Below are 17295 nucleotides of genomic sequence, written 5' to 3'. Positions count from 1 at the left end.
TAGTAAAATGCTTGGTACAGTGCTGTGCAAATCAAAACAACGTTCACCTCTACACGGAAAACCACATGGAGAGGTATTAAGTTACTGATTTGGGATGTCTACTGCTGTTCGAGAGTTGAAAAAGAAAAGTGTGGGTTAAAACTGCAAAAGAATATTTCACTCTGAACAAAGTTGACTCTACTTGTGTAAGTCAAGGGTTGAGTGTCTTTAGAACATGATGCTTTTCTGTCTCAAACCCTTTGCACAGATTCTTTGGGCGAGGGGAGAATAAAACCCAAACTAACCAAAAAACCAAGCTTCCCTATTATATTTTAATCACATAGATATAATCGCATTAGAATGTGATTTGGAAAAAAAGGGGGGCAGTATGGTGTGGAAGAAGGACAGAAGGACCCAGGACTGGGAGTGTGTGAGATAATTTTTCTCATAGCTCTGACTGGCCTATTTTGCAAGTGGTTCTACATAAACTGCTTGGTTCATGACACTTATCAGTGCAGCACAGAGATGAAATACATGGTTTCTAAAGTCATTCCACCCCTAAAACTTTAGACCTCTGTGAACTCATACATAGCACAAAGTGGAGGAAGCCACTGTTTTATGCTGACACAAAGTCCCTACCTAAGAATTATAAGACCTCCTTCTAAACGGCAGACCAGAAGAATCCCAGCTTTTACAGGCTTAGAGAGATCAGAGTCTGGGGCCTTGGTTGGGGGGCTGGCTATTCTATTAGTTATCTTTTGCTGCAAAACTTAGTGGCTTAAAACAAAAACTAACCATCTGTTTGTCTATGATTCCGTGGGCTGGCAATTTGGGCTGGGCTCAGGGGCGAGTCTGCTATCTGCTGTCTCAGCTGGGTTCACATGGGTTTGTAGTCAGGTTGGTGGGGTGCTCTGCGGGGATAGCTAGGCCCCTCTCTCCCAAAGCAGTCTTTCCAAGGTGTGTTAGCCTCCAGGAGGCCTCTCCAGGCCAGGCTTGTCTGCAAGGCAGCAGTCTTTCAGGAGGACTAGAGCTAAACCGTAAGGCCTTGAGGCTAAGCCTTGGAGGTCATTCAATGTTACTTTCACTACTACTGGTCAAAGCAAGTCAACTGGCCAGCTCAGATTCAAGGAAACTGGAAAGAGCTGCACAAAATTGATGATCAATTTTAACTTCCTACAGACTCTATCAGGTCTGCCAGAGGAATTTTCCAGCCTGTAAACAATGGAAGGCAGCAACGTACAGTGGGAATACTGGCTATGGCCCCATAAACCTGTGTTCAGAGTTGAGTTCTGCCACGTATCATGGCTTTGTGATACCTCTATTGAGGTATTTAACCTCACCAAAATAGTGTTCCCATCTCTGTCAAATGGAATAAATCCTACCTTTTAGGGTTTGAGGATGAAATGAGATTATGTATATAATGTCAAGCAAAGTGTTGGCCAAACAGATGTTGAATACTTGCTAATAAGGACTCCCAATACATACATATCTAAGGTTGAAAGGGGCCTACATGGGACATGAAGGAAAGAATGTATGCTAGAGTGGTCAAAATTCACCATTCTAAGGATGAATGACACCAATCTCAGTCTATTTTTCAATTTCTATTTTTCCTATAATTTATGGTGAACCAAGAATACAACATATTGCTCCTTTTTCTTTCTTTTTTTTCTTTTTTTAAAGATTGTATTTTTAAGTAATGTCTACATCCAACGTGGGACTTGAATTTACAACACTGAGATCAACAGTCACTTACTCTACCAACGGAGCCAGTCAGGGAACCCCTGACTGCTTCTTTTCAAGAAAGATTATACGGCAGTATAATCTTTTTATTCTTTAATTTTTAATTTTTTTTCTTTTCTCTCTCTCTCTTTCTTTCTCAGAGGGAGAAAAAGAGGGGCAGGGCAGAGGGACAGGGAGAGAGAATCTTAAGCAGGCTCCAAGCCCAGTGCAGGCCCAACCTGTGGCTTGATCTTACAGCCCTGAAATCATGATCTGAGGTGAAATCGAGAGTCATAATGGACACTTAACTGACTGAGACACCCAGGCGCCCCTTCAGGTTATGCTTTCTGAAGTCATGGGCTGCTCAGGGCTAAGGCCAAGGGACCATTTGAATGCAAACAAGATCTAAGCCAGACCGCAAAAGTTCTGTTACCAGGTATTTTTATTTTTTTGTTTTCGTTAAGTATAGTTGGTCTTCACTGTTTATGGATTCTGTATTTGCAAGTTCACTCATTCCCCCAAATCAATGTTCCTGGTGCATTCATAGTCATTTGTGGACAAGGGCAAAGTGGTGAAAAATGTGTAAGTAGAACAAGGTGACATTTTGCCTTTGTGTTTCAGCTCTCATATTGTGAGCAAGTATCTTTTTTGTGGTCTTTTTAGGGCACGTTTTGTATTTTTGTGCTTTTTGTTTGTGTTTTACTGTTTAAAACATCTCCCAAGTACAAGACTGAAGTGTTGTCTTATGTTTCTAAGCAGGAGAAGGCTGTGATCTGCCATATGGAAAAAATACCTGTGTTGGTTAACTTGTTCATTTATGAATTTATGAACGTGTTGCTGGCCATGAGTTCAATGTTAATGAATCAATAAAAGATATGAAAATAACCTATCTTTAAAAAGTAACACACGTAAAACAAGGTTATGTATTTATTGACTATCAAAATGTTCTGACCAGAGGAATCCATCCCTGGAAGTAATGGTTCAGTATTCACTAACTCAGTGTTTGCTATGACTTTATAGAACATAATTACCATGAGTAAGAAAAACTAACTGTACTTCCTACTGCTGCTTTGTCCTGGTGATACTTTCCTATAACACAGCTGGGAAGTCTAACATGAAAGGTCATACAGGTAGAAACACAAACATGGGTTATCTATGATAGGGACGGAAGGACTCCTGTCAACAAAGGCAGGTCTCAGTTTTCCCTGCTATCATGGGCCAGTAGGTTGATTAACCCAAGGATGGAAGACTGAATGCATTTTTCTCGCTTATGTGTTATGATGCTTACATTCCATGTGTTTTGTAGATCTATGTGTTTTTGAACCCGTTACAAAGGTAAAGGGCAAATAAAATCCAAGACAAGTTGCAAAGATGCTAATCCTCCCCACCTTCAAGCCCTCTGCTTTGATGCAAAGGTATCTGGCTTACCCTCGCTGATTCATGAGAAGCAACACGGTAAGAGATTACTTTCAGGGGTCCCTGGGTGGCTCAGTCGGTTAAGTGTCTGCCTTTGGCTCGGGTCATGGTCCCAGGGTCCTGGGATCAAGCCCCGCATTGGGATCCCTGCTCCACGTGGAGCCTGCTTCTCCCTCTCTCTCTGCCTGCTGCTTCCCCTGCTTGTGCTCTCTCTTTCTCTATCTCTGTCAAGTAAATAAATATTTTTAAAAAATGTTGTGGATGAATGCCATTGAAATACCTTTGACTAAATAACCCACAGTGGTTATGGTTACACACATATATACAAAAATTTTATATCTATAAATATAAATATAGATTTATACAAGAGTTACATAAATATAATATTTATATATTATAATCATTCATATATAAATACTATATATTTATATACAAATAATATAAATATAAATGATATATTATTAAATATAAATTAATTATAGTAAATTATAATACATAATATATAGAAAACAATATAAAAATAATAAATTAAATTATATAGATAGATAGAGATTACTTTCAATATCTCGTAAGAACACACAGGACTTGAGGCAGAATGTCGCCAATAAATGCCATATTTATTCTAAGATGACTTTTTTCTCATTTTATCTTATTTTGTTAAGATTTACTTATTTATTTGAGAGAAAGAGAAAGTGAGAATGTGAGCACAAGCCGGAATAGCAGGCAGAGGGAGAGGTAGAAACAGGCTCCCTGCTGAGCAAGGAGCCCAATGTGGGACTCACTCCCAGGACCCTGGGATCATGACCTGATCTGAAGGCAGAGGTTAACGACTGAGCCACCCAGGGGCCCCTCTCCTTTTAATTTCCTAATTTGGATGAATCTCAGAATCAAGTGTACATTCAATATACACTTTTCTACCATGGACATAATAAAATATTACTGCTTTAGAAGAAGTACAATATTTGTCAAACTCATACAGTTTTGCTTGCCAACTTCATAGGCTGAATAAATGTTTCTGTTCAGAAAACCTGAAGAAGCCACAACTATACAAGGGAAGTCAACAAGAGTCAAAAGAACTTATACTTTGAATCATACTTTGTGAAATCTGGATACTCTAATAAATTAGTGTTCACTACACAGATTTTCTATGAATCTCAAAACATGGTCTTCAACTAATCCCCATAAAACTCTGCTACAAAAGGAACAAAGGCTGAGTCTCTATATCTTAATCTCAATTTATTCATTTATTCTAATATGCTTTGGGTAGAGTATGAAGATTCATACCTACCAAACCCTCCAAGAGAAAGAAAATGGACCACAATGTTCAGCACCCACTATTTTGAAATGCTGAAATTTTCTTGGGTAATAAACCATAGGCAACATAAATGATTGTTAAACCAGCAATACTAGTGGCTCTTGACTAAAAGTATGGATTAAATGATCAGTTACACAGGAAACAGTAACAGCAGTGTATGTGTGTGTGTTTTAGAGCAATGGAGTATATAAGCTATCCTAAAACTCAAGCTCAGGGATTGCAAACTTTTGCACACTATAGGTAACTAAAATGCAGAATGAAAATCACAGCAATAAAACAGCTAATATAAGAATTGCAATGAATATATAAAAAGTTTCACATTTTAAGACACTGAAAAGCGTTCCCCTCTCAAACTCAGAAAAGAAGCTGTTTTATATTTACTTAAAATGGAGTTCCCTTGCCAAGACTGACTTAGCAAAAGGTTGATACTCACCAACATGAATATAATTTTTCATACTGAAATATAGATTTATTTTAAGGAAATGGGATAATATTTGCATTATATTTTATAAGTCCCTATAGTTCCATCTGGTCCTTATTTATCTAAACTTTACTCAGCTTGCATAATATTTTTGCTTACAGTCATATTCTTTAAGATCAGAAATGCCCAAATCTGGAAATTCAGAGGTACTATTCGTTAACATTCTTTCAGTGTGATTCATAGACTTTTTGCAAACTCTGCTTTGATTTTAAAATAAAACTAAGGTAATAAGATGTTTTGTGTAAAAATATATGACTTAAGCAATAATGATAAAAGGAGCCTGGCTTTGGGGGATTATACGCCAAAGCAAACCACACTCCTCATGAAACAGACTGTGCAAAGTTCATTTGAAGGGGAATAGCAAAATAAAACACTTAATCAAATGTAAAAAAGTTTTCTATTCTGCTTACTTTAAAAAAAATACCTAGTGGTTTAAATTGCTACAGTTCCACATTTAAATGGTCAAAAGCAGTAACAGTTAAACAATAGCATGCAACATGGTGAATCAGGATTATGTGAGGTCACTGCAGAGCTGGACACATGGTTAGAGCTAAAAGACTGATAGTTTTCACTTCAGTTCCTAGATGGATGACTTTACCTAAAACACAGTATCCAAATGTGATAGTCCTTCTACCTCGATGCTTCTTGCTAATGTACCTCTCCCATTTATAGAACGTTTGTTTAAGGACACTGAATTAAATTGGCACTAGATCAGATGGGGATTAAAATACTGATTTGAAATATGGAGAGAAATCAGATTTGCAATCTGACATTCCCAGGCCTTCTGAATATTCCAAGTATCTGGATGCCTGGGTGGCTCAGTCGGTTAAGCTGCTGCCTTCAGCTCAGGCTATGATCTCAGGGTCCTGGAATCGAGTCCTGCATCCGGCTCCTTGCTCCGCAGGGAGCCTGCTTCTCTCTCTACCTCTGCCTGCCATTCTGCCTGCTTGTGCATGCTCTCTTTCCCTGACAAATAAATATATAAATAAAATCTTTAAAAAAAATATATTCCGAGTGTCTAAATTTTATAATCTACCCTTGGCATTCACTGACCTCAATTACAAAACGATGGTACTGAGAATATAAAGACAAAACAAATGCCTTAGGCTAATTGTTCTCCTCTTACAAAGAGACAAGCTTATCTTCAGCCCAGAGGAACCACACAAGTGTAACAAGGAGGGCTTATATTCATAAATTTAACCTTTCCAAAAGTGATAACAATGACTAGCTTCCATAAAACAAAACTAAACTATAATTAAGCCTTCCTCTCTAGTTCAAAAAACTCAAAGACATTTTAAGAAATTTGTGAGATGGGAATATAAAAAAAGAGAGAGAATTTCCTTAGACTGCCATAACCTTGAGAAAGAGAATTATCAATGTAAATGTTCCTGCCTGATTAAAAAATAAAGCCTAATAATAATCCTTGCAAATGCCTGCATTTGTCAAAATATTTCTCGAGATTTGGCACTCATTACATAGTTCATTCCACCTTTGCCCAACTGATGTTTAGAAAATCCTTCCTTATGAAAACGTGAAATCTGTTTTTCACCAAGCCCCTTGGAAGAACCTGTTGTTATCCCTCATTCACAAAAAGATAACCTTACATGTTTGCAGAGAGTTGTCATTGTCCCCTCTGATCTTCTTTTCCCAACTCTACTCAATTCTTCCTTGCCATGATGTGGTTTCAACAATGTCCTTGTCGACCACGTCGTTATACCCAGAAAGGAACAGAATACTCTAGCTACAGTTAAAACCGATCAGGGAAGCACTCTAGACACATCTAATAGCACGTGCAAATGCCTCGAAAGGAATGGAAGGAGGCCAGCCTGGACGGAGCCCGGAGTGGCTCACAGGGGCTAGACAGTCCTATTTCTACGTGGGCATGGCACTATAAGGTGGCACTAAAGGTACAAAATACATAAAACGGGGCTGTTCTCAAGGTACTCAGGGTCTGGTGGGTGAGATGAATAACTCCCTTCTACAGGTGAAGGTCGATGGCATATAGTGGTAGCCCTAGAAAAGGAGCCCAGTCGTGCGGCTTTGGAGTTGGATCATCTAATTAACCTCAACTGGACCAACTGCTAGCATTAAGCCCTTGGAGAAGTTACCTAACTTTCCTGCGTCTCCATTTCCTCATCTGTTAAATGGGGGTAATACTGTTCCCTCTTCTATAGGGTTATTGTGAGAATTAAGTAAGAGGATACATATTAATTACATATTAAGAAGAGTATCAAATCACTTTTTTTTTAAAGTGTGATGCTGACAAATATTTAAATATGCAGAAACAGTTTCTCAGTGTGCAGCCGATGTATCAAAGACAGACATATGGGGGCACCTGGGTGGCTCAGTGGGTTAAAGCCTCTGCCTTCAACTCGAGTCATGATCCCAGGGTCCTGGGATCGAGCCCCACATCATCAGGCTCTCTGCTCAGCGGGGAGCCTGCTTCCTCCTCTCTCTCTGCCTGCCTCTCTGCCTACTTGTAATCTCTGTCTGTCAAATAAATAAATAAAATCTTAAAAAAAAAAAAGACGGACATATGAAGGGAGCTGAGGATATATTTTAATATAAATGTTTAACAATAATCAATAGTAACTGAACTCATGGGATGCCTGGGTGGCTCAGTTAGTTAAGCATTTGCCTTTGACTCTGGCCATGATCCCAGGGTCCTGGGATGGAGCCCCATGTTGGGCTCCCTGCTTCTCTGTCTGCCCCTCCCCCAACTCCTGCTTGTGCTCTCTCCCCCTCTCTCTCAAATAAATAAATAAAATCTTAAAAAAAAATAACGACTGAATTCAGTATACAGGTATTGGAAAAATTCTTTTATATTCTTTACCTTATTAATCCACATACCAACCTTAAGAGGTGGATTTTGTTGTCACCATCACTGCACAAACGAAGAAGCAGATTTAACCTAGAAGGGTTGAGATGCTTGTCCAAGGCCCTACAGTTAGAGATCTGGGATTTCGATGCCATAGAATCAGCGTCATTACTCAGCCTATTAGATCTGATAGATCTAATGGTCTACAGTCTGGGACCTCTGGCAATGATAACCAGAGAAAGGAAAATGCACAGAGTGAGGGTCCTGGAGAAACTTTCGTCATTCTTTCTGAACTTCACTTCTTCAATCCCAAGAACAGTCCAAGTCTGCCGATAGTCTGAGATAAAAGATTTAAGTTCTTCTTTCTCTTTTCTAGAATTCCCAAGGCTGATCATAAAATAACCCCAACAAAATGACACTGGAGAACTACATTTTACTTCTGAGGACACTAGAGATGAAACTTCTCATCAGCAAACATTTCAGAGAAGGGGGGAATTTAAGGATTCAGGGAGAGGCTTAGGCAATCCGTGGTGAGCATAGAAGGTAAGAGTCCTCAGTCTTCCATTTGGCAGAATATGTCAAGTCTTCTGAGTTGCAAGATTTCATGCAAACTAGCACTCCAAGACCAAAAAGAGTGGTGGTGGTGGTGGGGAGAGGTAGGATGACGGGTAGGTGGATGGATGGATGGAAGGAAATAATATGAATAAATATACTACCAATTTTATACTTTATGTGGTTTCCTTGCTGTGTGCCCCTCTAAACTCAAATGTAGAAACTCTAATGCCCAAAGTGGTGGTATCAGGACATAGGGCTTTTTGGGAGGCAATTACCTCATGAGAGCTGAGTCCTCATGAATGAAATTAATGCCCTTATAAAAAAGGCCTCACAGAGGCTCCTTTTATGAGAAGTCTCTACAGCACAGAAGAGGGCCCTCATCTGACCATGACAGCATGACCTTGGACTTCCAGCCTCCAGAACTGTAGAAATAAATTTCCGTTGTTTATATGCCACCCAGTCTGTGGTATTTTGTTACAGCAGCCTGGATGGACTAAGATACTGGCTTATAAGAAACATATAAAAACTAATCCATATTAATTAAATCTAGAACGCGTGTCCTGTAGTTCCCCTCCCTCCCTTCCTTCCTTCCTTCCCTCCTTTCTTCCTGAAGGCGGGGCTTGAACTTGAGACCCCGAGATCACTCCCCGAGCTGAGATCAAGAGCTGGACACTTAACTGACTCAGCCACCCAGATGCCCGTAGTTGTACTTTTTTCTACTTTCCAGAGAAAAAATCCCTATTTTAGTAGTCCTTATTAGGATTTTTCATGGGTTGGTCCCTTATATTACACCATAAACACTGAAGGTCGTAGAATGAACTTGACTGAGCGTGTAAGGACAGGGTTATTTCACTCAATTTTATGTCCTCGGCACTAAGGGCAGCCTTTAAGGCAACATATGTAAGCTATCAAAGAAAAGCCACGTTCACCGAAAGGAGAAGATTAAAACAACAGAGGCAGAAGTCTGTCATTGAGGATTGGGTCCAGGTGCACTCGTAAACCTTCCCAAGAGGCTCAACCCCACCATTATCTTGGTATTTTAAAAGGCCCATTCAGAAGACTGGCTGCAAACACAATGGGATGCTAAGTGAGATCTCCCCCTCTGATCTCAGAAACCATCTGCCTTGGCTCCAGAGCAATTATTTATAGCAGATAGGACTGATGTGGTGTCAAGACCAAGTCCCAGAGGCTCAATTCCTCCAAAGATGGCAAACGTATCTGTTGGATACACAACAAAGAGGGCCCAGAAACCCTAATTGGGCGGCTTGGAGCAGATGCTTAAGAAGGCTCACCAGCACTCAGAATGTGCTCTTCCCCACCCCGCCCCCATTGGAGCTGAACTGAGGGTGCGTCACAAAATCAAATGTGCAAAGACATGTGCAAAGGTACTTCAGTCAGTGGATCAACGCTGTCCACAATTTCCCTTCAGATGCTCTCATCTTCATTTGCTAACTTCCGGCTGGCTGGCAATCTAGCATTCCATGCCTCAACTGGATAATGGAACCTGGAGTGTCAACGAGGCTGCATAGTCCATGTCAAAATTTGGAAGGACAAACAGATCTCCACTGTGGTCAACAACGCTTTTACTTGTTGAAGCACCTTCCGCCCGCCCCTGCTGTTCAGCTTCACCAAAAACGACACGGCTATATATAACTCCTGAGTTGAACTTACAGCTTTTGACGAGGTACCTGAGGTTAAGAAATAAAAGCTGTGTCCCATTTCTCATTTTTAAGTGGTACTTATCCTTCCAAGGACAATGGGATTTACAGTCTCATAAGGCAGAACTATAGATTACGAACTTCAGAATGCTCTTGAAGAATTTTTTTGGGGGGATAGGGAGTGGATGGGGCTGCCTCATGGTGGCCAGAGAAGCAGAAGAGAGCATGGTAGCTAGCAAACTGCCTCAACAGGAAGCAGTAGGTGATGTAAGCAGTGGAAGCCCCCAGGCCGGCAGCCGGGAGCACCAGTGTGGGCAACAGGGAAGACCGCAGAGCAGCACGGGCGCAGTCACCCAGGTTTTCTAACCCACCCATGTAAAGCCAAATCAGATTAATAACAAAGCAAAAAAAAAAAAAAAAATCAGCTAATAAACTCATTCAGCTGGGCAAAACATGCTATGGGATCTCGTATTGGAAAAAAAAATTCCCTATTTCCTTCAGGGAATCTGGTTCTGCCTTATTTGAAGTGGTACAGACTTAGATTTGCAAAAGATAAATCAGAGGGTTACATCTTCATGAAAGAATTCACTACAGAGTTTCCTTAAAATGTAATTTCCCTGGTTCATTTCAAATACAGATTTATAGAAATTCAGTTTTTTCAATATTCAGGAATATCTCTTTGGAAAAATCAGAAAACAGGCTCTAGAAGGGAGAAAAAGCCAATATCCAGGGTCGGCCAATAGTTTCTGCATACTACCCCAAAGACCTTGGGATGACAATTTATATATAATATGCTTTAAAAATATTTGGTACGTATATATATTCACTTCTTTACGGCCCCCGAACTTTTCTGCATTTCTCATTATCTGGCTTCGAAAGATCTGTTCAGCTTCTGTCACTGAGGCAAGGGGCAAAACTTTTCTTCAGAAGTTTCCCTTCAAGTGGTGTGGTCTAGGCAATATTTTTAAATCGTATTTAAATCTCACCCCACAAGAGGGTGGGAGCTACAAATGGCTACTGAGCTAGTTATCTCCAGGTGTTCACAGTTTCATCCAAGCTCACGAACAAATATCCTTATGTATGCACGAAGCCATACACAGCAGGCCCTGCCTGCACAGGCAAAGGGAAAAAATTTCAGGAAATAAATTATCCTGACCTCAGGGGAGAAGTTATAGAAATACTTTAATCAAGCGGATGGAGATAAAATCCTTTAATAAATAAACCCCAGCATCTAAGCACAGTCCTGTTTAGGTCGTGCACTAGCGGGGTATGTAGTGCTGTCTTTGCTAGATCGGGTGGGACAGGAGTGTGGGAGGAAGGGCTGAGACCAGGGGGCTGGCAGAAGGCACCGAGACCCAGATTTCCGCTGCACTGTGTGGTTCTTGAGATGCCTAGCACTTTGGGGGCCTCATAGGTACTACAGAAAAATACAACGGGATCTCCTTACTTCCTGACAATACTAATGTGGAATTATCATACTCTGGACAAAAACGAAAATTATTTTTACTCATCATATTACACGTTTTATCTGTAAGTCTGGCATATGTAATCTATTCCTTATTAAATAAAAAGGGGCAAAAGAAATACCAAAATATTCATTTAAAAACGTATTTATTAAGAGGAAGACCCTTCTCTAGGGAGAGCAGGATGGGTTTGGAGGGCAGGGCTAGGGCAAAAGGGTTGGAGGAGGATTTGCTTTCTACCTTACATCCTTTGTATCAATTTATCTGAGCATAATATGTATGCATGACCTATTCAAATATATACGCACTGATTCATCACTGATTCATCATTCATCATTGATTTTTATAAATCAAAACACAGGAAGTTTAAAAAAAATGGTAATGAGCAGTTGCGGCTGCCTCCCGGAACAATTTGTTACTTAAACTGTAACCCATGGAGGATTTTACTAGTTACCAAGCACATTTAGATATGGCCTTAAGAAATACATATACTGGCAACAGGTCTTTGGGGAGAAGGACGATATATGACCGTGAAGCTGGGCAGCTGGGGATGCCCAGGTCGCTCAGGGCGGAACGCCGCCCCTTCACAGAAGCTGGGCAGCCGGGAACGCCCCGCCCGCCCAGGGCGGAATGCCGCCTGCTTCAGGGAAGCCGAGCACACGGGAATGCCCAGTCAGCTCAGGGTGGAACCAAAACCGCCTGCTTCCCTTTTCCGTTATCTCTCCTTTCTCATCCCAGAAACGTCCGTTGTTAGTTAGGTGTGTCCTTTGAATATGCTTGGTTAACTATAAACTTTATCCTCCTCCTCGCTTTTGTCTGCAAGACATGTGACTGATGTTTGACCTTCATCGGTCCTTCTGTTGGCTATTGTTTCTATCCAATAAAAGTGAGACTGTGGAGTTGCTCGGAGCAGCAGTCATTTTTGACTGTTGTCCCCTGCTCCCAATTTCTTGCAGCTGATTTGTTTGTGCCTAATTCTTCCCCCGTCGCCGACTGAAAGCGGCAGGCAGTAACACCCAAATATACTAAACAGGGCACCTGAGTGGCTCAGTGGGTTAAGCGTCTGACTCTAGATTTTGGCACAGGTCATGATCTAGGGATTGTGAGATCAAGCTCTGAGTGGACGGGAAGGCTGCTTAAGATTCTTTCCCTCTGCCCCTTCCTCTCTCTCCTACACACACACACACACACACACATGACACACTGAATCCTCAAAGATCTGTCATCCAAGCAAAAACATTCGAGACTAATTTTTTAAAAAATTATGAGTAGACATGAACATGGTTAGAATAAAGCAAAACCTAAACTTATGCTAAAATAATTGATACATATTTTTATCTAGCATTCCATGAAATAATAATGATGACCATAATAATGACAGTTCATACTTACTTTATACTTAGCATGTAGCAGACACTGGCCTAAATTGTTGTTTTTTTTTTTATTGTTTAGTTCATAATTTAGCAGATTTTAGAGAGAAAGGGTGAGTATGTGTGTGAGCTGGGGGAGGGGAGGAAGGAGAGAATCTTAAGCAGACTCCATGTTGAGCGCGGAGCCTGACTTGGGGTTTGCTCTCACAGCCCTGAGATCATGACCTGAACCCAAATCAAGAGTTGGGACACTTCACCACTGACTGGGCCACCCAGGTGGCCCTAAATCCTATTATAATATTTCTAAATGTGGCTACAATGTTGTTGATCTAATAAGCATTTATTAAAAAAATACTCAATGTAGAGAAAATCCTGGAACACTGAGAAAAACTTCAAAGCTGGCCAGAACATACATGCGTGTCTGTAATTACGTTTTCTTCCATACCACGAAGAAACCAAGTCTTCCACAGAAGTGATAAAGGCCAGAATAAGGCTCAAAAAAAACTGTGACAGCGGATACACTTCACTTCTAGGAACTTACCAAAGGCGTGTCTTTTCCTCCCACAATGCTGAGACCAAGACCTGAACGTCCCTTGGATATTTCTATAATCATCTCCTGGCCAGGAACAATGGGACATGTGGCAGGGTCCACTGACAGAGGGGCCTGGAAACCACCTGGAGAAGGACGAAACAGAATGGCGGGCAAGTAAGAGAGGCAGCCCAGTGCACATACTGCATTAGTTGGGGAGTACATGGTTTGCACGTGTCTGTCATTTCACTCTTTTCCTGCTAAGCACCCTGGAGGAAAGACCTGGGTCCTTCACGTTCATTCAGGAAGTGATGAAACCTGACATTTTTGGGATGAAAACAGTAACTACCCTCCTTACTCAACTATTTTAAGTATACTTAAAATTTTTTTAGTCTTAAAATATACCCTGAAAACTCGTACAGTAAGATGTAAGATGATTAAGAGCTGCCTGGGTGGCTCAGTTGGTTAAGCAACTGCCTTCGGCTCATGTCATGATCCCAGAGTCCCAGAATTGAGTCCCACATTGGGCTCCCAGCTCCATGGGGAGTCTGCTTGGGAAGCAGACTCCCTCTGACCTTCTCCTCTCTCATGCTCTCTCTTACTCTCTCTCACTCTCTCTCTCTCAAATAAATAAAATCTTTTTAAAAAATGTAAGATGATTAGATAATTAAGCACATACATATGTATGTTATAATGAAAATAAAGACTGCTATGACAGAAGATTCTGAGTTATAGTTAGAAGATACTAAGAAGAATTAGTGCTTAAACACTCTCAATTAGAGCATATCACGAATTAAGATATATAAAGGATTTCATCAATAAAGTATGATGTGGCTGAAAATAAGAATTATCTAACAACGATCCCAAAATATATACATGGTTAAAAAAAAAAGTGACATAAATACAACATTCAAGAACTGCTGGGTCTATAGCTGAAAAACTTGTTACTGCTATTTTATAAAGATTTACTTTTTACTTTTTAGCTCTATTGACTGAGCCAGCCAGGTGCCCCAAGGTTTACTTTTTAAAATCGTTGTTTTATTTTATTTATTTAATTTTCTTAAGTAGGTTCCACCCGCCAGTGTGGAGCCCAGCATGGGGCTTGAACACACAACCCTGAGATCAAGACGTAAGCTGAAAACAAGGGTCTGTCACTTAATGGACTAAGCTACGCAGGTGCCCCTAAATCATCATTTTAGATTGGGTTTCTCTAAAAAATGAGTGGGAAAAAAAATATTTACTGGCTAGGAAAAGATGTTTAATACAACCCTTTTATCTAGCATAACTTCTGCATGTGTGCATTTTCCAAGTGACTGAACCTAACCAATTGAACAATCAAAATATTCAAAATGTTAGTTTCAAGAGCTTCTTGTACAATAACAGGCTCCAGAGATGATTATCTTCTTTGACAACTAAGTTTGATTATTGTGAGTACCCATTCTTACGCTGGGGAACAGCTTAGTTAAGGGCTGATAATAAAGGGCCCCACCTGCTGGTCAGCGGCAGCTAATGCACAGGGCCCAGCCTGGGTTTCACAAAGCCCATTAAACAGCTGCACAAGTGCGGGCCCCCAAATCCTGGCCTGCAAGCTAAAAATGATTTTCACATTTTCAAAAGTTTGAAAAAAAAAAAAAAAGAAAAGTAACATTTCAAGACATGTGAAAATTACATGAAATTCAAATTTCAATGTCCATAAATGAAGTTGTATTGGAACACAGCCCTGCTAATCCATTTACTTCCAGTCTACGGCTGTTAGCACCCTGCGACAGCGGAGCTGAGTCGTAGCAACAGAGACCATATGGTCCGCAAGACTTAAATATTTACTATCTGGCTCTTTACAGAAAAAGTTTGCCAATCCCTGATATTAAACAAAAGGAAACAGGCTCTAGGTAAGCCTGTGGAGGGTTCTGCTCTGACTCAGTAATAGTAATAATAAAGCAGGTTCTGGAGTGGTGGGGACATGCATTTAAGCTCCCAAGAAGGGAATTAATAGGTGGGTGAAATGGAGGCTCATTCTTCAGCCAAAAAACGCATGTAACGAGCTGCGTTCTAATAGGAAGTAAATGAACAATGTGTGTGAGGTGCCCAGTCCAGCAGCGGGCGTAACGTGGCAGGCATACAGTTACTCTTTCTGACCACATGGAATTTATTAATCTAATGGCCTCCCAGTTAAGAGTGAGAAATTTAGTGATACAACCTCGGTAACAATAAAAAATGCCCTATGAGAAGGAGAATATTAAATTAGAAACCTAATTTGACTCTAGATCTTTTGGCAGCATATGCATTTCACACTCCATTTTCCGTTCACTTACACTAAAAACAACGTGCAATAGTGCATAATTTCATGAATGCTTTACAAAGTTTATCCTTCTGTAAATGACTAGTGTAGCCTCTTTTGTTTTTAAAGATTTTATTTATTTGACAGAGAGAGATCACAAGTAGGCAGAGAGGCAGGCAGAGAGAGGAGGAAGCAGGCTCCCCGCTGAGCAGAGAGCCTGATGGAGGGCTTAATCCCAGGACCCTGAGACCATGACCTGAGCCGAAGGCAGAGGCTTAACCCACTGAGCCACCCAGCCGCCCCTAGTATAGCCTCTTGAGTGAGAAGAGAGGACAGAGAGTTAGAGATGCTGGGGATGGCGCTTCTCTTCCTCCACTTCTGTCTCACCCTAGCCAGTCCTGAGTTAGGACTGGTATGTATTTTTCCCAGACAGCCCAGCCCGAAGCCTGACAGATCCAGCCCCCAATGTTCGGTAAGTAGAGGACCGAATGAGCAGAATTTCCACAGATTAAATAATGGGAGATTAATTTCTGTTACCAAGATAGAAATATGTGATGCATCTTATCAAAACTCAATGGGTCTACATGGTGGTTGCTGTCTTAGTAAAAGGCCAGGTGGTATTTTGAGCTTTACAGACCACACATTCCCTGCTGAAATAATCAATTCTATCCTTATTGTGTGACGGGAACCTTAGATAACAGGTAAACAAATGAGTATTCCAATAAAATTTTATTTGTGGACATGGAAGTCTGGATTTCAGAGAATTTTCATGAAATGTTCTTTTGACTTTTTCCAACCCCTTAAAAATATGAAAACCATTTTTAGCTTGCAGACCATACAAAAACAGATGGTGGGCCAAATCTGACCCATGGGTCATAGTCTGCTGACCACATTCATTAAGTATTTTAGCAAAAATCTAGTATTTTAGAATAATACCTGCTTGCTAAAGTTTTTGAGTTAATATTTATGAAAAAATATGCACAAGACAAATACCTAAAGGTGTCGGGCCTGTTAAATTCATGCAGGGGTATGCTTTGCCACTGGTGAGCACGTGTTTGATTTCTTGTTATTTTACAGACTTATATCATGTAAAAGCAAAGTGGAAATACTCATTATTCATTCTGAAATTCTATTTCAACTGCCAGTCAGCATAATTCATGCCAGGAATTCAAAGAGAGAAATCGAATACTCATGTCTTTAAGCACTGAAAATTAACAGTCTTCAAATAACTTACATCAACATATGCAAGGCTAACAATTTGACTGAATATGATTTTTAGGAGATAATACTCATATACCAAACACAATCTTTTGGAGAGATGACAGAATAATTTGTAAGCCTCACATGTAAACAGTATTTACCGAGGGCCTTTTTTGTTCTAGCACCTTCATGCTCAATAAACGACAGGCAACCACAGTAGCAGGTTGAGGAAAATGGTGGCCTGGACAAGACTTGGAGCTAAGGAAGCAGAGGAGGGGTACCGAGCCAGGCTTCCTGACTCCTGGTCCAGGGCGCTTTTCAGGATATCACAATTCCCTCCTTTTCTCATGTTGGAGGAGTCAATTCAGTTCGGCTCATGGAAAGAATCATACCATAGTTTGTGAAATCCGCATCCATTGAGTGGTACGATGGTGCTAAAGGGATCTCTTGTGAACTGAAGGAGACTTTTGCTGAATATTTTTGCTGCTGTTTCATCTGGCTGACAGCCTACAAA

At 40.6% G+C, this 17295-nt stretch overlaps 1 protein-coding gene across 1 annotated transcript in view; it reads right to left on the bottom strand.

The window, feature by feature from the left end:
• The window catches only part of PATJ (PATJ crumbs cell polarity complex component), a 362302-nt gene that overhangs the window by 49076 nt on the left and 295931 nt on the right, over positions 1–17295 (bottom strand). The window contains exons 33-34 of the mRNA XM_032839752.1: positions 17174–17288; positions 13316–13449 (exon numbers count right to left, since the gene is read on the bottom strand). Coding sequence (XP_032695643.1) covers positions 13316–13449; positions 17174–17288 — 249 coding nt within the window. The remainder of the gene's footprint in view (positions 1–13315; positions 13450–17173; positions 17289–17295) is intronic.

The sequence above is a fragment of the Lontra canadensis genome, unplaced genomic scaffold (assembly GCF_010015895.1).
Source record: "Lontra canadensis isolate GAN:19392208 unplaced genomic scaffold, GSC_riverotter_1.0 scaffold109, whole genome shotgun sequence".
In the NCBI taxonomy this organism is placed as follows: domain Eukaryota; kingdom Metazoa; phylum Chordata; class Mammalia; order Carnivora; family Mustelidae; genus Lontra; species Lontra canadensis.
This window is presented reverse-complemented; position numbering and strand designations above follow the sequence as displayed.